Source organism: Schistocerca cancellata, chromosome 1 (genome assembly GCF_023864275.1).
Source record: "Schistocerca cancellata isolate TAMUIC-IGC-003103 chromosome 1, iqSchCanc2.1, whole genome shotgun sequence".
In the NCBI taxonomy this organism is placed as follows: domain Eukaryota; kingdom Metazoa; phylum Arthropoda; class Insecta; order Orthoptera; family Acrididae; genus Schistocerca; species Schistocerca cancellata.
The window spans coordinates 599913929-599940592 of record NC_064626.1 but is presented as its reverse complement, the minus strand read 5'-3'; the positions used below and the strand labels follow the sequence as shown (position 1 = coordinate 599940592).

Here is a 26664-nt window from a genome sequence, read left to right as displayed (position 1 = left end):
CAACGTAACATAGAAGTAAATATCCTCGGAGTAGTGAAGCAACTTAAATCCCTTGATAAAGGCAATCTCCTGGTCCAGACTGTATACGAATTAGGTTCCTTTCAGAGTATGCTGATGCATTAACTCCATAATTAACAATCATATATAACCGTGTTCGCTTGATGAAAGATCCATACCTAAAGACTGGAAAGTTGCACAGGTCACACCAATATTCAAGAAAGATAGTAGGAGTAATCCACTAAATTACAGGCCCATATCATTATCATCGATATGCATTGATATTGTGTTTGAACATTATGAATTACCTCAAGGGAAATGGTCTATTGACACACAGTCAACGTGGATTTAGAAAACATTGTTCTTGTGAGACACAGCTAGCTCTTTATTTGTATGAAGTGTTGAGTGCTATTGACAAGGGATTTCAGATTGATTCCGTATTTCTGGATTTCCAGAAGGCTTTTGACACTGTACCACACAAGTTGCTTGTAGTGAAATTGCATGCTTATGGAATATTGTTTCAGTTATGTGACTGGATTTGGATTTCCTATTAGAAGGGTCACAGTTCGTAATAATTGATGGAAAGGCATTGAGTAAAACAGAAGAGATTTCTGATGTTCCCCAAGGTAGTGTTATTGGACCTTTGCTGTTCCTTATTTATATAAATGATTTCGTTGACAATCTGAGCAGCTGTCTTAGGTTGTTTGCAGATGATGCTGTTGTTTATCGACTAATAAAGTCATCAGAAGATCAAAACAAATTGCAGAACGATTTAGAAAAGATGTCTGAATGGTGCGAAAATTGGCAGTTGACCCTAAAAACAGTAAGTGTCAGGTCATTCACATGAGTGCTAAAAGGAATATGTTAAACTTCGGTTACACAATAAATCGATCAACTCTAAAGGCCGTAATTTCAACTAAATACCTAGGAACTACAATTGTGAACAAATTAAATTGGAAGGAACACACAAAAAATGTTGTGGGGAAGGCTAACCAAAGGCTGCGTTTTATTGGCAGGACACTAAGAAAATGTAACAGATCTACCAAGGAGACTGCCTAGACTACGCTTATCAATCCTCTTTTAGAATATTGCTGCACGGTGTGGGATCCATACCAGATAGAATTGACAGAAAACGCCGAAAAAGTTCAAGGAATGGCAGCATGTTTTGTATTATTGCGAAATTTGGAAGAGGGTGTCACTGAAATGGTACAGGATTTGGGCTGGGCATCATTAAAACAAAGGCGTTTTTCGTTGTGACAGAATCTTCTCACGAAATTCCAATCACCAACTTCCTCCTCTGAATGCGAAAATATTTTGTTGACACCGACCTACATAGGGAGAAACGATCACCACGATAAAATAAGGGAAATCAGAGCTCGTACGGAAAGATACAGGTGTTTGTTCTTTCCAAGCGCTATAAGAGATTGTATAATTGTGAAGCTAGTTCGAGGAACCCTCTGCCAGGCACGTAAATGTGATTTGCATAGTATCCATGTATATGTAGATGAGGTTGTCGGTGTCCTCAAAGCATTTAGAAAATTATTCCTCTAATTTTTTCAACATGACGATGAATTCTTCAAGATTTGTGTTTCATTCAATGCCAGTGAGCACAGGGAAGTGAATGGTTTGTTTGTCAGTAGTTGCTCCTTCCACAATGTGATTGTGTTAATGCATCCCCACCAAATAAGGAATGAGATCTTTCTCAACTTGCAAGGTCTTACTGTGGATCATGTGCACTCAAGTTCACTTGAAGTGAGATGTCTGCAATCCATTCTGGATGTTCTAATTTCCATTCCTGCTTTCCTCTTTCCTTCAGAAAATCATCAGTAGAGGATCTTAAATCGAAAAATCATTCCAGACATTCCCCTTGATTTAACCAGCATTCTTTACAGTAGTATAAAGTATCACCATACCCTTCACTCATTTCCATCAAAAACTGCTGCAACTGACTATGTAATAGTGCTAGCGACTTCAGAAAATTTACTGTTTGCATCACCAGTTTCATCATGCTCTCTGTACCTGCTAATTTAGTATGAAATGCTTATTGATGTACAGACCAATGAATCTCGTACAAATCATCTGTTGATTGTTGTAATGTTTTGCTCTTTTATTGTCTACTGAATCTTTAAATTCTTTCTGCATAGTGTTGTAATGCGCTGCATAGTGAATTTGTGGCATCAGTCGATTGTGTGACTGCGTAATAGATATTGAGAATTCTCATTCTTCCCTTCTGTGATTTCCATTCATATTAAAAGTTGGGATGATGATTTACTAGAATGCCTATTTTGTGCAAAAAACCACTGGACCTGTGAATGTCCTTTACATCACAAATAAATAGCCAAGGATAAACAATGCTGACACCATCATTCTGCAGAAGTGAAGAAAGTCATGCCAACTGCAAAATGCCACACCAAATGCTAGAAGAAACAAGTGCTGCATTGCCCTGCTAAATGAAATATTGTGCTGTACTGAGTAGTTCAGAGAAGGACTGAGCTAGATGTGATGTATGGATGTGTGGTGTAGCAGTTAACGTCGCTAGCTAGCATGCTTAGTTACCAGTTCAAATCCAACCACCAGCAATTATTTGTTATTTTGTATTTATTGTCTCTGGAATATCTTGAAACATATTATATTTGTAATGTTTGATTGTTCTCAAACATTCGATGTTTTGTGTAAATAGCAGCACTCTACATTCAGGAGGTCTGTTCTGTTCTGGCCGTTAGCTGGTGATCATAATAAACATGCTTTCAGTGTTAAATGTTGTATTTAATTGTAAACCATGCAATTTGATTTTCACTACTATATGACACCGTCATAAGCCTTTTGGAAATTTACACTGAATTCCCACACTTTCTCAGTAATGTATCTGAGGGGGGGACAAATGATCTAATGTGTCACCGTGTCTGTGGAAATTGCATTGGTAGTCCTCATGTAGTTCTTGAGGTATGGAGATCAGCCTGTTTAATAGGCACATTGATACCATTCCTCAGATGTCTCCATCCAGAATTTGATCTTCATATAACTTTTGGATAAAGCACAATAATTCAATCAAAGATTTGCTTTTCTTCATGAGTCTCCATGTGCTTTCTACATCTATTTGTTCTTTTGAACCAGTCAGGTTTTGCCAGGTTACTTTCCATTTATTTGTAATTTTTTCTTTTACTTCTTCCACCAGATTTCCTAAGTTGTATCTAGTAATTTCAGCCTCTTTTCTGTTTAATTTCCATTTGAATTTTATTTTTATTTTTGGTATTATTAAGAATGGAATAAGTACTTATGGCTGTAATCAATAACTGTTTATTTATGCTTGTGATGGTCTATGGATTCTCTCCGTATTTTACTTTAACATTTATTTCCTTTATCTATATGGAGTTGACATGTAGTTTATAATTAATTTATATTTCTTTTTTTGTGAAATGCATGTGGTCATTCAACTGAACCACCTGTTCTTACCATACATTCAGACACACAGGAATGATTCATGTGAAGTACTGCATATATCATGTGTAGAAGCATTCATGAGGCAGTATGTCCTAATTGTTGTGGGAAACAAATTTAGGTAGTTGTAATTGGCACAGACAGTGAATGCACTGTTCTGATCAGATGTTATGAAATATGACATGTGCTATAATAATAACACAAAAGATTAATAGGCATATATTTAGAAAGGGGGAATGGACTCCTAGCAGCAAATAGTATTTTGTTTTTCCTTTCAGAAGGCTGGTGAAAGTTCAGTGCCAAAATGCTCAGTAACTCTTATTATTTTAATCTAACTAGCTGTGTGTGGTGTTATTAGATGCTTACTGAGGATGTATTTAAGGACTGTGATCTTCATGTAGTTTGTGAAAAAGCACAATAATACATACAAAGAAAGAGAAAGTTTCCATTCCTGGCAGCTTTCAGTCCAAAAATTTTACTATTATTTTGGCTGCCAATAGAAACCATTGAATTTATCACTTGGAATTGAAGGTGAAACTTAACTTGGTGAAACAGTTTTTCAAAACACAAAGTGCAAATCATGAAAATATGCCTTTGCATTCATAAATTGCAAAAGACTAGATATCTTCTTTAAGTTCATAATGTACTGTCTTATGTTTTTTGTGTGTTTCAGAGAACTGTTGACTATAATTATTACTCAGATTTATCCAGCATTGTTGTCTCATGTGTTTTTCTTTTTTATATGAAGGTCACGAAAGATGGTTGAAGTTTTTGACGAACTGTCAGATACGTTGTGCAAAGTCGCAGATCTGGCTGAGTTCATTAGAATTGCTCATCCAAAAGCAGCATACTCACAAGCAGCAGAAGATGCATGTGTTAGCATCAGTGGAATAGTTGAAAAGTAAGTTTGGATGGCTGTTATCTTTGTTAGGAACTGCATGGTCATAATGTTGTTGTGATGTGTAGAGAATTTGAATACTATTTAGACCTATAATTTGTTTCTGGCACTTGAAGTAACTTTTCTCTCCGTGCTGTGTTCTGTGTTTGTGGATAATGCCAGTGTTTCACTATAATTTGGATTCCACATTAAACCCAACTACTTCTTGATTAATGACTGAATGTGCAGGTTCACAAGCATCGTGCAATGTTGTTGCAGGTTTTGGTATATCACTGTAGGTATACCATTGAGGTCCCCTCCCACCATAAACTTCTTTTACTCGCTACATATCTATTCAGTGCTTGCACAACTATTTTTCTAAACTTGACCCACAGTACCTTTATGTGCTCCTACATGTTTCGAATTCCTCATTTCTCTTTGTCTAGTTTACTGAACATACAAATATTTCTACTTTTTTAGTTGCTGTTTGTACTTTGGTAATCATTGTATGACTACACAAACCAGAGTGGGAGATGCGAGTCAGAGATACTGAATGACTACTGCTCTATAAGTTCCTACTCTACCATAATCCAGCATAACTGAAGAGGGTGCGAATGAATTAATTTGCATTGTCCAGGGTTATATGCACATCATTATAATTATCTGTCTCTAAAATAGCAGCAATGAGGTGAAAGGTTAAGCGAATATATGGACCAGATTATATAATTGAATGACATTGGATAGATAAAATATCCATTCACCAAGTGGCGGCAGAACATGCACATAAAAAGAGGTTATAATTAAGCAAGCTTTTGGAGCTAGTGTCTCCTTCTTCAGGCACAAAGATTGAAGGGGAAGGAAGAGGGGGCAAAGGAAAAGTCACCCAGAAGGCCTGGGAAGACTGTGTGGTAAGTCTCCCTGGCACATAGTTCTGGATGACTTTTCCAGAATCCATCCCATCACCTAGCTCTCTTCAGTAATTTTCCTTCACCCCTCTTCCTTCCTCTGCAATCCTTGTGCCGGAAGGAGAAGGCACTGGCTCCGAAAGCTTGCATAATTATAGCCACCTTTTTTATATGTGTTCTGCTGCCACTTGAATAGATTTTTTTATCTATCCAATTACATTATATTGTCAAAAATGATTGTTTTCATTGTTAGACTATATAATTTAGGTGATAGATGTATTGGTGTAAATTTTAATTAGAGTTTATTCTATTAAACCTGAATCAGTGTGACCTTTCAAAACCAGGGATCATAGACTTCTTGTTCATGCAACCAGGAGCGTGATAAAATGCCAGTGGTCATTTCTGCTGAATATTAAAGTTCACTTAATACAATTGCACCATTACTCTATGGAAATTCGAATAAAGTTTCATTATTGTTCATAGTAGTAATTCAGTATTCAGCATAACTTGCAATTTTTATGAAGTCCCACATGGAACTAAACCGAAAAATTTATAAGTATAAAAAAATTTAGAATATAAATGATTGATTGGTTGCCTGATTTATGCAGGGAGACAAAACAACAGTGGTCTTAGCCCACTGTTACCCATGCTGAAGCTGAGTTTACTGTATGGTTTCTTTCCCTGTAAGTCCAGTAGCAGGAGACCTTTTACACAGGGACAGTTCCTTCAGGAATTAATGAGCAACTATTCTGTTTCATTTGGCCTCCATTTCTTCACATTGGAAGGTAAAATGTGGCACAGTTTTAAACCCCTCATAACACAGTTTGCACTTAGTGACTTCTTTCTCAATGCCCATCATTTGTAAGTGTTTCTCAAAGTTTCCATGGCTGGTCATCGGTCCTACCATGAGTTTAATCTGTCTCTTGTTCAAACTCAGGGTTTCAGAACTTCTCTAGAAACATTACTTTGGCATCATTAGTTTGCTGTTTTTCTGTTTTTGGGATCTTAGTCCAGTTTTTTGTGTGCTTCCTCCTAATCCAGCTACATAGTTTTCATCTTACCACCACCTTAGTGATGGTTAGAACAGGTTCCGCTCCAACAAATGGAGTCATTGTACCTGTCTTAGGTAGCTTATCAGCTTGTTCATTGTCACTGATTCCTAAATGACCAGGGGCCCACAGCATATTTACCCTGTTGCTTTATTCTTGATTCACTTGGGTTTCATGGCATTTGGCAACAATATTTGGTCTTATTGCAGTGGCTCATAGAGATTTTGGAGCTGCTTGTTAATAAATGTAGATGGCATGATTCTTGTCACACCTATGCAGATTATCTTCCATGCATGCTCTGGTAGTAGATATTTCCACCTGGAATATTGTGGTCAGCTACCCTAAAGAGATTACTCTCTCTAGTGTAGGCTGCATCCCATAAACCCCAGACCCAGCACTTTAATATGTTTTTGATCCTTCAGTAAACTAGGCTATAGCAGTATTGGCAGTATTGAGGTTTGTTCTTCCACTGCTCACTACTTCAAGTTGTTATCTTGAAAGGTTTATTGAAGCAGCTGGAAGTTATTCTACAGCTGACAGACATATCCCTGACCAATCCTTTACTCACCACACACACTGTTTGGTGTGGGATTCTGGCTTTCCTAAAGCTTTTTAGCTATTTCCAGTTGTTAATCTGCCACCTCAATTGTAACCCAAAGGTGCAATGGGGGATGTCCAGCATGGTTTCCATCCCAACAGTGGCCGTGCTGCTAATTCCATCTGTTACGGCTAAGCAGGCCAATCTTTGTACCTTTCCAGGCTCTTTAGTAGCCACCTTCCATTGTTCTTTGTTCCACCATATGATAGCCCCATAACTTATCGTTCCATGTCAACAAACAACCCTTACTAAGGTGGTGATCCGACTTGGCGTGTAGGTCAGAATGCATTTTACTTGAACATTGCATGAGAACGTTGAAATGAAAAATTAGAAATAACATAAAGATTTGAAATACCAATTAGACTGGCTGAGTGACTTACAAAATTTCTCTCCCTTTAATTTGTAGTGGGGCTGACCTGGTTTGAGGGCTTGCCTGTGTAACTGGGGATAACAAAGTTCTGACCTGCTATATTTGCCAGTTGGCTTTATTTACTGGCTTACACAATGGTCAGATGGTGCAGTGCTGGTGGCTGAACGGTGGCCGAACATTTAACAGCACAACATAGATATAGTTAATCATATGCGACAGTCGTGTGACTAACGTTAGAGGTGGCCCTGAGGAAAATGTTGCAAATTAATATGGCTTGTGGATACTGGGGCTGAACATTGTAAGCAATAGTTTCTTTTAATTCTTTCAGTTAACGTTGATAAAAATTCCAAGTATTAAAGGTGACACAAAACAGAATCAAAAAGTGAATATCAACACTTCAAAAAATTAGAATACTGTTAGAAGGTGGCTGAATTTTCAAGATTAGTTCCCATTGTTTAATCCATAATACTTTTATGTAAGAAAAAGACTTTTTAGTAAAACTTGCCCACCTGTTGCCAAGATTGTTTTGACTATACTGCAGAAGTTTCGCCCAGAAACCCTTACCCATCCTCAGTGCAGTCTCAATCTCTCCCCATGCAATTTCCGTAGTTTTGGAGGCCTGAAGAAAGACATATGTAACGACTGGGTAGCTTTGAATGAACAGGTGCATGTGTGGGTACAATCATGAATGCTTTTGCTACAATTTCTGTTGTCGATTCAGCGATTGGGAACAAGATGAGGAAACATGAGAACTGATGAATGATCAATAATATGTACTTATTTTCCTGCTTTGTTTGTGGAAGTGTTTGTTGGATATCCAGATTAATATTTCCAAGGGCATTGAAGCTTCGGGCAGTGTTTGCAGCAGAATTTCAGGCTTAGTCTGTTGTGCACACTATGCACAAGAAATACATGTGTGTGTATAATATTCTATATCTATCATGCCATTGACCTTTCCCCCAATATTTAGCTTCCACATCGGCATTTTTTGCACACTATAGCAAGCTAGAATGTGTAATGTTTCTACAATTTCCGCATAAATTCTAGAACCATTTGCCTGTCCACTGTCTCAGACACGATATTTTAGATGTGAGTGGGAGAGAGGAACCCTTTCTACTGCGCGTCACGTGCCTGTGTGTGTAGGTGTGAAGTCAGTTGCAAGCAAAAGGTCGACGCAGCGGTTGAACAGCACCGGCAAGTACTTGTCGGGTGATCCATGGAAGTTGTAGTGAAAGCACACGGAAGAAGCACGTAAATTCTGTGTTATTCTGTGCTGTTTGTAATTGTGACTATTGTTAGTGAAAAAAGAACAATTGAGATTCAGAATTGTGAATAAACTCTTATCTTGGGCTTGCTGGAGGCAAGACGTATTTTACGATTTGTTTGTAATAGAGTTATGGTTGTTAAGCCAACTATTTGCTAAATTGACTTAAATCTGTTTCTAATGTGAGATGATATGAGTGACTGACAAGAAGTCTGATATTTATGTGTGAAGTGTGAATTTGGTCCTTTATGAAGCTCAAATATACCAATAGTTGTTGAAAAGTATTCTTCGAGTACCTAATTATTTTGCAAGTAGAGAGAGTCTTTAAGGTTCTTGAAACTAGCATCATTCTTTGGAGAAGAAGTTTGTAGAGATTCCAGAAGCCAGCTATCCAGAGAATAAGATCGGCTGTGTATACCAAGTAAGTTGACTCGTATAAGAGAAGTGGGAAGTTTGCACATACACTTCACACACTCTTAGTCGTCAAAATTTTAGAACATGGCAACTGTGACAGGATTGAAGAAAACAGGTACTTTGAGACGAAAAAGAGAGAAAAAACCATAGCAATTAAGCATAATACGACAAGAGAACCATTAAGAGTAACTGGATTATGCTGGAGTATCTGTGGAGAAAATTTGTAAAGGCAAATAAGGGAGAAGACGTAAGAAAGTCACAACTTGAAAAACCGGAGAGAAGATCTTGACGTATTAGACTAAGAAGAGATATGCCTAGAAAGATACGACTAAGAAGGTCTGGTGTGGGGAGTATACAGCTCTCACATGCATCATGGGGATGGAAACCAGCCTACATCCAACACTGCCGGCACCAGCTGCTGTTCACCGGTGCTGACCTGCCGTCACATCCGCTCACCTATGCTGCAAGATTTCTACACCGGGTGAGCACAAAACAGAACTTTAGTGCCTTAGCAAGAAGTGATACAAACCATTTAATGAACTTTATTAATGTAGTTATTATACTTAAAGTTAATTTTTAAATGCTCGCAAGGTCTAAAGCTTGTAAAATTATGGATCACGTTCAGCAAATTGGAGTGACGTCAGGACCAGCCATGGCTATGAGAATTACTAAAGAAGGGCCTGACTGGTCTGAGTTAGTAAATCTAATCAAAACTCAAAATGCTGCTCTAAGTAAGGAACTAAGAGTAGTACATTCTCGTTTAAATGCTCAGAATGAACTTTAGGATTGTTAAATGCCATAGTCAACTTGCAAAGCAAAGAATTTGCTAATCTGTGTGAAAGCGTGAATGCTTTAAAGATTGAATTTGACATCTTGTATGGCAAAGTAGAGGATTTGAAACTAGACTTAAAGAAAGAATTAACCAATTCTTTGGACATTCACGTAAATCAACTGTTCACTGACTTCAGTCAGAAACAGAATGATCAATTACAAGAATTAGCAAAAAAGTTATAACCTGATATTGAGGAAAAATGTAATACTGTAGAATCAGAAATCAATGAAAAGTTAGGATTATTTGAAAATGTATGCAATGTTAAGTTTGATGCTGTAAAGCAGGGATTGTATACTTTAAAAGAGAGTGTTGAAAAGCAAGATAAATTAATGCCAGTAATCCAATCGCAAATTACTGGTGTAAGTATGCGAGTGGATAATGTAGAAAGAAGGTTCCAAGAGAAGATCGCAAACACTGATACAGTAAATATAAGTAGTTTGGAGAACAATTTGGAGGGATTATAGATCAAAAAGTCACGGAGAGAATCTGGGAATGTGTCGCCTATTGTTTCTTCTGAACTTTCAGATACCCGAAAGGTTATAGATGACTTGTGGAAAGAATTCAAACTTATCCAGGACAAAGTGGAAAAACAGACAACTTCACCCAATGTTGTGTTAACTAGTGAAGTAGTTACTGATTTACGATGGTGAGCAAAGTCGGGGTTATCGAGACAATCCCCTAAGTTTAAGCCAGATGGAGATGTCCATCCAACTCATTTTTTGAAAAGATTCAACCAAGCTATGCCAAAGAACTGGGAGGATTCTAAAAAGATTGAATTTGCTGTGGGTTACCTTCTAGGAGAAGTCTCCGAATGGGGCACAGTAAATATTGAGAACATTTCCTCTTGGGAATATTTTCAAAAGAAATTTAAGGAGAAGTATTGGTCCTCAAGTGCCCAGGAGAAGTTAATATCAGATTTATTATTACAATAATACTTGGGGTACAATGAGGAATTATTTTGATTGGCATCTAACATGTGCAAAGTACTTAGATAAGCTGATGGAGGAAAAAGATTAGTGCGGATTTTAATTAGACAATTACCCATATATGTGAGGAAAGGTATCTTAGGTAATAGATGGGAGGTGGTAGAAGAGTTGTTGTTCTTTGTAGATGCACTTGATGCCTTAAATAAGGGCCACAATGAAAACTTGTACCAAAGTGAAAATCCAAACTACAAAAGGAACAGTGGTAATAATTTTAAAAAAAACTTGAGGCTAACTTAGCTAGAGTAGCCAGGAAAAATGGCAATGACAGTTATCAGGAAAAGCACCCACCTTCGAGTTTAGGCCCAGTAACTTCACAGGAATTTGTACCAAGTAATGATAGAATACAAAGTGGTAACGTAGTATCTCACTTTGGTAACCAACCTGTGATGACTGATAATGAGGAAAACGTAGTGCGATCTGGATCCAGGGCCAGGGCTCATGTCATGGAAATACACTAGGAGGCCTTAGTCCAGACAAGTATGATAATTTTACCCATAAAATACCTACAAAGGAATGGTTGCTACTGGAAGAACCAAGCTTGATTACAAACAATTCACAACCTAAAGTAGCAGAGACCGTAGAAAATTCCGAGGTTAACATATTTATAGATTCAGAGAGTGGGGTATCACTCTTTTACAACCATCCTTTAGTTCATTACTGACTAAACAACACTTACCGTTATTTCCAGTGACCGTAATTTACATAGTTTGAATAACAGGAACAAAAAGTAAGGTTGTAAAGTACGAAACTCAAGAGAACTGCAGAATTGGAAATATATTATTTCGTCAAATGATGTTAATAGTAGAGAATATCAGTATAGATGTATTGTTTGGTTTAGATTGGCTATTAGAGTCTAAAGTGATCTTGAACTTTGACAAAAATCTTCTATGTTTTGGTAAAGGGGACAGTAGATATTGGGTACCCTTTGTGACAGGTAACTACATTGGAAAACAAACAACTGAGTGTCATTGCTTTTGATTAACAGCTACAGCACAATTGTCACCAAAGATCAATAATGTAGATCCAGGAACACATCAAATTGAAATATAAGACAAAGTCAATGAATCCCAAATATTAACCGAACAAGAAAGATGAGATTTATATAAAATTGTAATGGAATATGAAATAGTGTTTTCCGATCGTCCAGGTAATACAGCGACTACATATGTAAGTTCAAAATCAAAGATGACACACCATTTTTTTGTAAGCCAAATCCAATACCTGTAAGTTTGGAAGAAGCTGTTGGGATGAAATCAACAAAATAATTGACAGTAACATTATAGAGCAGAGTTCTAGTGTAATGAATAATCCTTTGCTTGTGGTAAAGAAAGCTACTGGCAGAGTACGATTAGTATTAGACGCTCATACATTGAATATACGTATAGAGACAGAAAGAGAAAGACCAATTAACATCGATGAATTTTTGTCAAAATTTGAAAAGGCGAGTTTCTTTAGCATGATGGATTTGACTGTGGGATATTGGCAAATAATTACACCTGGTATCCAAAAAATATACAGTATTTTTGTTTGATGGTAAATTATATCATTTTAATGTATTACTGTTTGGACTAAATATGTCAATGTCTGTATTTATACTTGCACTAGATGAAGCACTAGGGAGAGATCTGCTAAAGGATTTGATAATATATGCAGATAATATCCTTATAATATCAGCTACCTAGGAAGAACATTGTCGAACCTTGAGTAAGACATTGAAAAGATTTAAAGAAAACGTATTATGATAAAGCTATCTAAATCGTATTTTGCGCGCCAAGAGTGTAAGTTTTTAGGTCATTTTGTAGGGGTGCAGGGAATTAGACCAGAACCTGAATGCATTAAAGCTATTAAAGAATGTCCACACCCTAGAAATGTAAGACAGTTAAATGGATAGGTATGGCTGGGTATTACAGACGGTACGTACGAGGGCAAGAACTAAACGACCCAAGAATTTTACGTTTATTAAGAAAGGGAATACCATGGGTTTGGGATCAAGAGAAAATGATGTGTTTGAAAACGTCAAAAGAGCGCTTATTGAATCACCCGTATTACACCATCCAGTTACGGGCGAACCATTTAAATTGTTAACAGATGCATCTGATAACGGTATTGCTGCAGAACTATTCCAAGGAGAGTGGGCTCTAAATAATGTAGAACACTGAACCATAGCTTTTGCTAGCAGTAGTTTAAATAAGCATGAATTAAATTATACAGCTACCAAAAAAGAACTATTGGCAATTGTATGGAGTATTCAGAAATTCAAACACTGGTATGGGGATCAGAAGTCCATGTTTATACTGATAATCAAGCTCTATCCTTTCTAATGAGTTTGTTGCATAGTAGGTTAATGCAATGCATGCTATTCCTACAGGAATATGATATTCGAATACAATATCTAAAAGGTTCCGAGAACATTGTAATGGATGCTTTGTCTAGGCTACCAATTGGAATGGAAGAAGTAAAACGTACGGAAGGACCCAGCATTATTTTTGTAATTAATTTTATGTCAGCAGAATATCCAAACATCAGGGTACAAGAGATGGCTCGAAGAACAACAGAAAATATCCATCATGATCCCTTTTTTACAGAAATGTTTTCTATGTGTAATTGGAATTCCTTATCTGCTAATCAAGTAGGAAAATGGAAAATTATAGGTCATAATTTGCTTTGGAGGGACAGCGTAACAGCGCAACATTGGTGCTTATGCATTCCAAAGGTAATGGAAGACGCACTTGTGTGGTGTGTTCATACAGGATATGGACACTTTGGAATAAAAAAGTGTGTAGCCCATATGAATAAGTTTTATTATTTTAAGAAGCTAGGGCATAAAGTAGCATCTTTGATAAGAACTTGTGAAATTTGCCAGAAAGTGAAAGAGAATAATACTCATATGAAGTACAAAATGTATCCGATTATTCCTAAGTTGTTGCACGATCTCACAGCAGCAGATTTTTTTGGACCAGTTCCAAAAGGAAAGGGAGGAGTGTCATACATTTTGGTCATCATAGAGTGTTGGTCAAAATATGTTAAACTATATCCAGTCAAATGAGCCAATATGCAGACAGTTATACACTGTTTACAATACTGTCTGGAAGTAGGTAAACCAAAATGGTTTATTACAGATAATGGCTCACAATTCATGAGTAATGAATTTATAGAATTTCTAGTGTGGGAAGGTATTTGTCAAGTGCTAATATCCAACTATAACCTGTCCTCGAATCCGTGTGAACGAGTAATGAAGGAATTTGGAAAACTATGCCGTACCTGCTGCCATGAGAAACGTACTTTATGGGCAATGAAAATTAAAGATTTTGAACTTATTCTTAATGAATTACCGCATGTATTGATTGGGTTGACACCATTAGAAGTAATAGGCAAACCCTTTGTAGGTGAACCTGTGATTAAATTGTTTTAATTGGCCCGAACAACCTATTTTCAGTTATGAACTGAATCAGGAAATAGTTTCTAAGAACTTAGTTGAAAAGGCACAACAAAGAGTGTGGAACCTCAATACCAAGTTGGTGACCTAGTTCTCATAAACCATCATCTTCAAAGCTCGACGCTAGAGAAAGAGATTCATAAGTTTTCCAAAAATATGAAGGACCATACCGAGTACAAACAGTTATCCATCCCAAGGCACTATTTTTAGTGGATCCTACAACTGGATGAGAAAAGGGAAACTATAATGTAAAGGGCGTAAAGTTATATATCCCCCAGGGACGTTAACATTCCGAGTTAATGGGCGGAGTGACAACTGTCGGATCCTGAGTTGTTTTCGGTGTTTCTTCCATAATAGTTTTGCTGCACCAAATTCCTATCAAACTATTCTGTTATATATCCCCTAGGGACGTTAACGTTCTGAGTTAATGGGCAGAGTGACGACCATCGGATCCAGAGTTGTTTTTGGTGTCTCTTCTATAATAGTTTTCATGCACCGAATTCCACCAAAATCTTAAACTATTCCACTATCCCACACTCAGAGATACTATTAAAAAAAATCATACTAAATAACATTTGTGATTATATCATCCCCAATGGTTCCTGGTGGGGGATTTCCTTGTTCCATTCCATCAGACTACTAACAACGTCTGGCTCCCTATATAATATCTCAGGGGACTAAAGAAGCTTCTGCATATGTGCCTCTGGTACCACTCTTATGTATCCTGCAAGAGCACGTATGAGGTAGGGATTTGCACAGTGCATTCGCATTTACCTGTCCCCAGTCTGAACTTGTCCCGACTTTGCTCAGTTGCAGCATGAGGTTTAAATTTGCACATATATTGTCTCTGATCCCTGTCATTTGGCACTGCTCTGGGACAAGATATATCAAGTTCACATGGTCAGCTCTTCTCTCCTTTGGTTTTGATCAGCATATTCTCCATGTATAATTAGGTCATATTTTTGCTTGAAATGGTTTTGGTATGTAATCTCTTCACCAGTTTCATTGCAAAGCTGTGTAGAGGTCTTGATAAAAGCAACGTCATCAATTTTGTATGTTCTATTTATATAAGGTGTCATTACGATGACTCCAACACTGGTTTTCATGAAAGATGCCTGGTAATGCCTTTATTCGTCACATATTTATGGGTAAATATGGAGAATCGTGTCATAGCGCATAACTTTCAAAATAATTTCTGAATTCATGAGAATACTATTCTCATATTGAATGTAATATAATCGGACCAGAGTTCCAATTTATACTTCTTGACGCATATTTTTCTTAGTCAACTGAAGGAAATATTAAGTTAGCAGAAAATATAATATTAGATGACTAATTAAACAACTGTGATAACATAGTATATAGATTTTCTACTTTGCAGAGAATATTATGAGATGTATATAATAAGAGGTAAACATTCCACGTGGGAAAAATATATCTAAAAACAAAGATGATGAGACTTACCAAACAAAAGTGCTGGCAGGTCAACAGACACACAAACAAACACAAACATACACACAAAATTCAAGCTTTCACAACAAACGGTTGCTTCGTCAGGAAAGAGGGAAGGAGAGGGAAAGACGAAAGGATGTGGTTTTTAAGGGAGAGGGTAAGGAGTCATTCCAATCCCGGGAGCGGAAAGACTTACCTTAGGGGGAAAAAGGACGGGTATACACTCGCGCGCGCGCGCACACACACACACACACACACACACACACACACATACATACACATACACATATCCATCCGTACATACACAGACACAAACAGACATTCCAATCCCATGAGCGGAAAGACTTACCTTAGGGGGAAAAAGAACAGGTATGCGCGCGCGCGCGCGCACACACACACACACACACACACACACACACACACACACACACACACACACACCCCCATCCGTACATACACAGGCACAAGCAGACATTCCAATCCCATGAGCGGAAAGACTTACCTTAGGGGGGAGAAAGGACAGGTATACACACACACACACACACACACACACACACACACACACACACATATCCATCCACACATACACAAGCAGACATTTCTGCTTGTGTCTGTGTATGTGCGGATGGATATGTGTGTGTGTGCGAGCGAGTGTATACCTGTCCTTTTTCCCCCTAAGGTAAGTCTTTCCGCTCCCGGGATTGGAATGACTCCTTACCCTCTCCCTTAAAAACCACATCCTTTCGTCTTTCCCTCTCCTTCCCTCTTTCCTGACGAAGCAACCGTTTGTTGCGAAAGCTTGAATTTTGTGTGTATGTTTGTGTTTGTTTGTGTGTCTATCGACCTGCCAGCGCTTTTGTTTGGCAAGTCTCATCATCTTTGTTTTTAGATATATTATGAGATGTGATGTAGATGGGAGGGCTTATATCAGTTCTGAAAGGAGTGGGTATTGCGGATAAAAGCATGATTTACGAGAACACACAAATCATGACTGACACAAAGCACACATCACACCTTTCAAACAACCCTCACAAACAAGTGTGCTTGATTCTTCATCACATGCTGTTTCCATAGGTTTGCTAAGATTTCCTTCGGGGACCTCAAGGGTGAAGGTGGGAATGTCCGCTCTGTAGGAGACGAGTTAACACCAAATCTCCTCCGGCACCTCACTCAAGTACCTGTGAGGTAGGGATCACAGGGAAGGGGGATGGGAAGGGTTTCCTGTCTTTGGGGCTATCTTCTTTCTCTTCTTCAATCTTAGCAACCATTTCTATTTATTTCCTTTCTTACTTCTCATTTGAGGATCTACCTATTTTTTCCCTTTTTCCATATTAACATACTTCTGTCACAGAAGTCCTTCCTACTTTCCGTGGTTTCTAATAACCTACATTTTTTCTTTCAATAAAAAGGCCGAAGAATCAGACTATTTACAAACTAATTGACGGAGTTGTCTCATTTTTGGTGAAAGTGTAGCTTAAAGTCCAACTTAAAGATATCACTGTAGGTGTTCAAAATGGTCACCATTAACATCCACACACAAATGATGCTGCCGAACTGCAGCACAAACTGACTGCAACGTGTTCAGTTGGATATTTGCACATGAATGTACAATGGATTCTCAAAGTTCATCTAATGTGTGTGGCTTTTGTCGATAAACGGCGTCCTTTAGTGTTCCCCACAGGTAAAAGTCCAGAGGAGTTAGGTCTGGGGAACATGGTGGATACTCCACAGCACCTCTACGGCCTATCCATCTCCCTGGTATATTTTCGTCGAGATACGCCCTAACACGATTTTGGTAGTGGGCTGGGGCACCGCTTTGTTGAAAGTAAACTCTTTCATCTCCAGACAAGTCTAGGATGGCAGGTAAAATGGATGTCTGAAGCTTCTGAAGGTACACCTCACCAGTAACTGTGCCGTCAAAGAAGAATGGCCCAATCAAGCCCCGGTAAGACAACCCACACCACACATTTACTTCTGGCAAATTCACGGCTTTCTCTACATGGACGTTCGGATGTAGTAGTTGCAATTGTGGTGATTTACTGTACCATTTAGTTTGAACTGTGCCTCATCAGACCACACAATCATCGCTGCAAACTCTTAATCGTTGCGCACCATGTTAGTAAACCACTCGCAGTACTCCATTCTATGATCTGGGTCTTCCTCGTTCATTGCGTGTAGCAATTGTGGAATGGAGCACTTCCACTTAGCTGTCTTCAAAATTCACCGAACACTTGAGCTACTCACTCCAGTTTCACGGGCACGCTGACTCACAGACTTCTGTGGTGAGTGAGTGAATTGTTGTAACACACGACAGGAGTTAGCTGGACTTTTTACTGTTACAGGTTGTCCAGTTCGTTGTTTGTGTACATCTTTAACACAGCCATTGTCTTGAATGCGACGAATCATTAAATGTGTTGGTGGCTCTGTTTGATACTCATTTCACCATTGCTGTTGAGCCTCATTAATGTTTTCGTACTTAAAATACCATTTCAAAACGGACTTCCTTTCATCGAATGTAAGCCTTGCGCCAGCCATGTTTACTCGAGTAACTAAGTGCAACTAAGAACAAAACACTAATGGTAGTCATCCAAGAAAAGTCAGTGTAATAAATACTCGGATCAAGTGAGGAATTGTAGGATAGTGGGACTCGAATAGCCTAAGTAAGCATATTATCTACTGAATAGTGTATATAGACACGGTATCTACTGGAAGTATAGAAGTTAATATGTAGAGGAGGACTCTAGGGATTAGATGAAGTATTAAGAAGTATATGTGAAATGTAGAGTAGATTTGTAACTTTACCAGAAAATAATTATAGTGTGCATAGGAACGTATATTGGGGTAATGAACCGTGAGGCCTACTCAGACAGGATAAGAGCGGCGTACTCGGCATTTGCTAAGTATATGGGGGCAGGCGTACCTGCTTGGAGATAGGATGACCTGTGCCCTGAAAAAATAGGAGTGTTTTATAAAGGGGCATGCCTACCAAAAAGTGGAAAGAGGAAGTGCTCTCATATGGTCAACCCACAGGCAAGGTAGAGGGACTGAGCCTAGGGGGAAGGGATAGTATTGTGACAAAAGTCACTACATTTTGTAGGGATTATTCTGGAAAGTTTGAATTCTAGGCACAATGAGCATTATTACGTTTTATGTAAGTTCACGAGTGTCAAAAAGAACACTTTCATTTTGCCTTGAGTTCTTCCAAACTACAACAGATAATTAAGCTATTACTTACTAAAGAAAAGGTAGTACAAAGGCTAGAAATAATAGAATACTCGAGTGTCATGAACACCTGCAGTTTACGACTGGAAATAAGGTTAAGAGTCCTCACAGTTCTTAAATAGTATAAAAGATGACTAAAAAGACGAAAAAATGTTCGGGTCTTGATGTCAAGGTGAAATAAGAACAGAATAAAGAAAGTCTCAGTTAAAGATTGTTCTGGAGAGAAAAAAGATTGTTGTTAAAGTGAAAGATGTATGTAGAAACAAGTATGAGAAAAGTATATTTTTATGATATGAAATGTTGTTCTGAGTGATGTTATGTGTATAATGATTATGTATAAAATATTGTGTGTCCGATCTGAGGGGGGAGGGGGATATGCACTGTTTTGAGAATTTCCGCGTAAAGTCTAGAACCACTCGGCCTTCCACCGTCTCGAACACACGATATTTTAGATGTGAGCAGGAGAACCCTATCTACTGTGCGTCACGTGCCTGTGTGTGCAGGTGTGAAATCAGTTGCGAGCAAAAGGTCGACGCAGCAGTTGAAAGGCACCGGCAAGTATTGGTCGGGTGATACATGGAAGTTGTGGTGAAAGCACATGGAAGAACCAAGTAACTTCTGTGTTATTCTGTGCTGTTTGTAATTGTGGCTATTGTTAGTGAAAAAAGAACAATTGGTATTCGGAATTGTGAATAAACTCTTATCTTGGGCTTGCTGGAGGCAAGACGTATTTTACGATATGTTTGTAATAGAGTTATGGTTGTTAAGTCAACCCTTTGCTAAATGATCTTAAATCTGTTTCTAATGTGGGATGATATGAGTGACTTACAAGAAGTGTGAAGTGTGAATTTGGTTCATTATGTAGCTCAAATATACTGATAGTTGTTGAAAAGTATTCTTTGAGTATCTAATTCTTTTGCAAGTAGAGAGAGAGTCTTTAAGGTTCTTGTAACTAGCATCATTCTTCGGAGAAGTAGTTTATAGAAATTCCAGAAGCCAGCTATCCAGAGAAGAAGATCGGCTGTGTACACCAAGTAAGTCGACTCATATAAGAGAAGTGGGAAGTTCGTACATACACTTCACACACTCTGTCATCAAAACGCTAGAAATGCTGTCATGACAATGCACAATTATATATTGCTGTATTACTTTTGGTATCACAAGTCGGTTTCCTTGCAAGGCTTTACCATATGAAATGCCTCTTCAGACACAAATTCTGGCAGGGCAACAAGTTGCTAGCATTGCTCATCTTTACCCTGTGCCTCTTCGAATTCACCTGGTAGCATTTTATCTGCTTGCAACACACTGACTTTCCTGCTTAGCACATTGACATTTTAATGAAGTTTTCCTGGACTTAACGTTGGACTTTATAACCATACTCGCTAAGTTTTAGAGCCCCTATGTGATTCAGCTACAGTATAACCCCCCTTTAACGTTCCCAGAATTAACGTTTCCGTGCCGTTTACATTTTGTATTGGTCCTGTCAAATTTCCTATGGCCACAATGTTAATTTGTACCTGATTTTGCATCAATATATTTATAATTTTCCCGCGGTTTACGCAATACGAAAAAATGTTTGTGGAGAAAAAATGATGTTGGCTGTGCAGTAGTGTTTACAAATATTACGTGGTTAAGTATTTTTTGTGATGTTACACAAACAGCACGCGCTTTTGTGTGTGTGTGTGTGTGTGTGTGTGTGTGTGTGTGTGTGTGTGTGTGTTCTACATTACTGATGAGGCACAGTACCTGATAACCTCAAAAAGATGACTACAGTGCAAGAGATGCAGAATAACACATATTCAAACACCACACAAAGTACTTATTTACATATTTACACTTGACGACGAGAAAAAATTCTCGAAATGCGTCGTGCTAAGCGTGAGAAAATACGTAACTAGTGCAGTATTTCATTATTTAAATAATGAATGACAGCTACAGGCTTTCAAAAACATAGATTATGACATATGAAATTGAGTCCAACGTTCCTACTTTCCAGACAGTTGTCAGTTCCAGTTACATCAGCAGTTTTTATTGGATAATAAACAGGTCCCTGACAAGTCTTTTGATGGCTGTTATCTACATATATCGTACATAAAATGCAAGTGGTTATCCTATATGTAACTTTTACAGCTTAAAACATTATTTCCCACATTTTACACTGTTTTTTTGAAGTCCCTTGAAAAGTGTAAAAGTGGGGTTTCACTGTATTTGTAAATTTTGAAGCCATAATAGTGTGGTATGGTCACTGATTACTGTAAAAGATCTGCCCTTAAAGATAGCACTTAAAATAATTTACAGTGGATACCAGAGGTTAGCTCCTTTTGGTAGTACTGTACTTAACTTATTAACCTGTGAGGTTACATGTCTAATTGATTTCTTGACACCGTCTTGTTCCTGACATAGAACAGAGTAAGTAGCATAATCATCGGTGTCTCATGACAGAATAAATGGTTTTTCAAGGTCTGAATAAGCTTATAGAGGGGTTTTATCAAAACATATTTAATTTGCTACGTTACCACATCACATTCTGTGGTTCAGTGGAGAGGTACTACCTTTTTCAGTAATTTAGTAAAAGACTTCATGACCATGGTGTAAACTTGCATGAATCTGCAATAACAGTTTGCATGACCTAGAAATGATTACTGTTCTTTTACATTTTTTGGTGCAGGAAAGTCATTAACGATTTCCATGAGATGTGTATTAGGTTTAATACGTGCAAAATTTATAATGATGCGGCCAAGGTGTTGCATTTGAGACTTTGCAGAAGAACACTTCTCTAGTTTTAAGATCAGGTTTGCATGCAATAGTATGGTCCTTAGTAGTGCCTCTATTGACAGAGAAAAGACAGTGATATTGTTGATGTACACCAAACGAAGAGTGGGCTTCAGTCCGCATAACAGGAAATTTCCAAACTGCTAAAAAGTAGCTGGCTCATTTCTTAAGTCTGAAAAGTATTCTGAGGAATTCATATAGCTCAGTAGGGATGACAAATGCCATCTAGGGTCTATTGTGAGGGTCTGTGACTATCTGATGTAACTTGACCTCATATCTGATTGGTAAAATACTTGCAATTTCCCAAGTGGTTGAGTGTTTTGTTGACTGGGAGGACTGGATAAGTGTCAGGTGTCGTAACTCAATTTACCGCTCATGTATCGACACAGAGGTGTAAGTTTATTCTCCGTTGAAGCTCTTTTTAGGTACTTTGACAATGGGCAATGCTCAAGGACTGGAGGAAGGCTGAGTTATACCCACATCAACTGTGGTTTAATGCTTTTTCTATGACATAATGCAAATGCTAGAGCATTTGGTAAGGCTTCTGAACTATTGATTGTTCATCCTCAGTTGGAACTTTGATCTTTGTTAAATCCATTGCTGGTAAATACTGTCTTTCGAACAGCTTTGTGAATTCCTCTAACACGGGGTACTACATGTGTCTGTCTTGCTGTGATAAATGCTTTAATTTACCTCTCAAGTGATTTTTGATGGTTGACATTGTTGCATATACTTCTATTCAGCAATGTTTTCTGATTCTTCATGGATCATTTTTTTACGTAATGGTGGGTCCTCGAAGTTTCCCCGAGACCATATTTTTTCCATCTGAAAATGTTCAACATTTACTGCTTCTATTTCTGGTCCATTGGCCAATAATGTTCCATGTGGATTTATATATATTGTTTTACAAATTTGTCTAAGCAAGTAGGAACACATGTTTCTCTGGTAATAATTTTGGTTCTGCAAATGCATGTACTTGGAGATGGTCTAGAACTTTGTGGTGAGCAGATTGACCAGACAACATTAGGATACATGGTTTATCGTGACCTTGAGGATTAGACCTTTTCCTGGATTACTCTGACCTTTCCAATGCTATTGCTGCCAAATCTATGCACCATCACTGAGTTGGACAATTTGCGAAAGTGGTGTTGGAAATTATTCCCAAGAATAACATCAAAGTCCTATCTTCTTTTCCTAAGGTCTTCCTGATCAAATTTATATTTCTCTTCATCAATCTCCACCTCAACTCTCATGTCCCCAATGGACTAATAGTTTCTGTCCCCAGTTCACTGATGGAGCAGCCTAGAAACTTTAATGGTGTTTATCACTAGGGGCTAAAAGTAATATGGTCACCTGATTACCCATGTCTATTAAAGTTCTTACCAGTTCGTTACCTTTTATATACATGTTTGTCACCTTGGTTACTCCTCAAAACTAATAGAAATAAAAGATTCTAATGGGAGCTCAGGATGATAGCTACACTATCTCCTATTCCATTCCCATATCCTCTGTTGCCTCTATACCCTTGGAATCCTCTGCAGTTTCTGTTTCAATTATTCCACGAATGGTCACAGTTGGCACTTAAGTGATCAATCTCTCCACAGTTAACACAGCAAGGGGCAGAATACATTTTGGCTGTGTGCAACAAGAAGTACATTATGTCTCCGTAATGAATACATGACAAGAATCATTATCAACAAAGAAAGATAATGCAAAACATTTAGCTTCTTCTGTAATTGATGTAAGGTGCACAGCTTCTTGTAAAGACAAAAGTGATCCTACAATAATTTCTCCATTTGCAGATGTATCCCCTTGATATACACATTCATGGCTCTCACCTTTGCCTCTTCAAGGAGCACATCACTTTTACCTCTGTCCAACCACAGAATAGTACAACTTTAAACTGATCAGATTAAATCGACAAAATCCTCAAAATCTTCCCTGATGTGCTGGCGGTGGGTGGAGAGCTTGTCATGATAAAAACTTACTCCCTTTTTGTCATTGTATTGGTCAGATATCCTCTTGGTCAAAGCTACCTTACACCTTTTGTATCAGTGAATTGGACAGATAACCTCTTGATCAAAGCTACAGGCATTCCATAATGATTAAACAAAGTCTTCATAGCAGTTTGCATCTTCGACCCTCTTTAGACACACTATACAAGTATTAACACGAAACTCGTCAGGCCAAGGATGTATCCTGAAAGTATCATGAAGACTTTGGCAGAATGCAGTGATGTTTTCTGACATTTTCTCCAAGATCAGAGGTATGAAATTAACACTAGGAAAACTGCCTTTGTGTGGGGGGGGGGGGGGGGGGGGGCGACACTATGATACAAGAGAAGGAATTTCAGAGTGTGTAATGGATTTCTCATGAGTTGCCGGATTGTTTACATCTAATTTTTGATAAAAAGGTGACTCTAGTTTTTCTTGCAGCTTGTCCTGCAGTTACAGATTCCTAAGGACAAGGGCCACTATCTGATCTTGCAAAGCTTTAAGTGGATCACTAAAACCCCTCTGTGCAACATGTTCCATTTGTGAGTGAGTAGTAGATATTTCATCCACTAAAGCTAGTGCCAATTGAGAGGGTATGAGATTTTCGCTATATAGTTGGTAAGGACTTCAAAAAAGGAAACCATGTGTTTAAAAGGAAAATTCTGTACTAGCTTGATATATAAATGAACAAGCGTACATAGTTGTGTATTGTGGTACAGTTGAGTAAAAAAAATAATTTTGAGTTAGTATTTTTATTATGTATGGAGGTTTACTATGGAGGACATTCCCTTGTAGTTGTATTTATTTGCATGGACATTGTGTAGTGATGAGAACTGGAGCACTGTGGTTGACATCATCACAAGCACAGCAGTCTGCTGCACTGTGGATGGCTCCAAGGAGTATGAGTGACTCAAGTAATGTCAACATGTATTGAATCTTTTTGAAATAGCATCTGTTATTACAGTGAAACCCCTATTTTACATTTTTGTGCAGTCCAGACTTAAAAAAAACACAAAATTAAGTAAAATCTTAAAACTCCCAGAATGTGAGCAAAATGCATCTAATTGGCATATATGATTAACAATTGCAATCCTCTCCAATACTTTGTGTAAAATCTGTCTAAAGAAGGAAGTTAAATGTACAAGACTACGTTTATACAATAATTTTTGGTAATGAATTTCATCAGTTCTTAAAAAATCACGGATGAGTAACATAAATGAAAACTCCTCAAAAATTTGAAATTAGTATCTGGGTGCAAGGTAATAGAGCTCTTTATCTGATATGCTGTGACTGCAAATTATTTGTTCAAAATACTTGTTTTTGAGAGCTCATCCTTTGTACTCAGCAAAAAGAAAAAAGATGATCATATTGAATTAAAAAAAAAACAATTTCACAATAGCTAAGTGGTTAAACCATAATCTTAACTGCGGACATCTGCTTAATGACCAACTGTCACAATTGATGTTATTGTTTAATGATTTCCTTATGAGCCACACTTATGCTCACAACCATTAAAGTGTTATTTTAGGCTCGATGAGAAAAACAGAGAAGTGAAAAATGATTTTATACTTCCCCAGTTGACGTTACAAGCTTATTAGAAGTCAGCTCAATTAATTTCTGTACACTGTGTAAAAGTAGATTTGAAAGAAAGCTCAGGTGCTACAGTTACACTTCATGCCCTCTGTCACTCCTGCCACTCTTTAAGATCTACAGTGAGCAATGTGTGTTGTGCAAAGTATGTACATGAGTAGTGTATGTAGTTGTTGCAACTGTATCATTACAGATTTGAACACAAAAGTCTTTAAAATGTGCTATTACAAAACCCTTGTTCTATTTCCATGTGACATCGCAGTCATAATACATTGTCTGCACGAAAAGTATATTTTCAGCACTTCACAAAATGTTTTCACCCCTACCTGCACTCCCATTGCTGAAGGGACACTCCCCCTCTCCACACATCCAGTAGGTGAGTTTGTTTTACATGTGTGGTGTGGTGGCTGCACAGGCTATTGGGTGACTAAAGTCACCAGCCAATAACAGTTCACTAGCCGGAAATGGGCGACTTTTTCTCGATAAGACAGAGCATATTCTTAGAGACTGAGTGTTTAAATTTAAGAGGTTGATGATTGATATTATTGTTGAATACAGTACATCGGAAATACATTCAAAAATATGAAACTGAGTTATAAGTGGCACAAAAAAAGGTGCCTGGGCCCCTTCATCACTTGTTGGCTCAGTCTGGGTGTTGACTGTCTTGTTTTTCCATTACCACTGCAACTTAACAGTAGTTGTATCATAATTGCGCTGTGAAGCCAATGTTGCAAGTTGTGTTGGCAACACCGATCGTGGATTATGTCAGCATTTCCTCTCTCACATTTCCCTTCTTCACAATGGCGTAAAATATTACCTTAATTCTCCCACCACCTGTGGAGCAAACCATCTGTCTTTTGAGCCACTTATATTTTGTTCAGTCACATCAAATGTCAACGGGAAGAAAATGGGATGAAGTCAAGTGAGATGTCGAGTAAGAACTTAAGATTGAGGTAAACTTTATTAGGAAGAAATGTAAAATCGGGGAATTTTTAGCATTGGTCTTATGGGTTTTTCACATGGGTTATGAATTTATGGTGTAGAATCGAAGTTCTGCTGTAATTGGTTGAATGGCATAATCTCAACTGGATATCAGTCTAACGTAAAGACGCATGCTAATCTCTTGTCTGATGGAAAGTCAGCGTGTAATGAAGTCTAATTTTAACTCGTAAGTTGTTGGAATAGCCTACTGTTTTAGTAGAAATTGGTGTCATTTCAAGATTTAAGAGTATTTCATCTAGTTGGGAGTTCAGTGACTATCACAGTGTAGATATCTTATTTATCAATAACACACACACACATTGACTGAACTATAGCACATGGTGACATCAGTGTACACAATACCTTAAGTAAAGTTTAAATACCAACCCTTTGCCAGAGAACTCACTACAAAATACTTCCTCACTATTATTCCGTACTGGTAGCAACTTTAGATTATTGCTCCACACTGATGGATTGCACCTATGTA

At 37.9% G+C, this 26664-nt stretch overlaps 1 protein-coding gene across 1 annotated transcript in view; it reads left to right on the top strand.

The window, feature by feature from the left end:
• The window catches only part of LOC126182228 (mitochondrial intermediate peptidase), a 148796-nt gene that overhangs the window by 16312 nt on the left and 105820 nt on the right, over positions 1-26664 (top strand). Inside the window, exon 3 of the mRNA XM_049924832.1 lies at positions 4184-4336. Coding sequence (XP_049780789.1) covers positions 4184-4336 — 153 coding nt within the window. The remainder of the gene's footprint in view (positions 1-4183; positions 4337-26664) is intronic.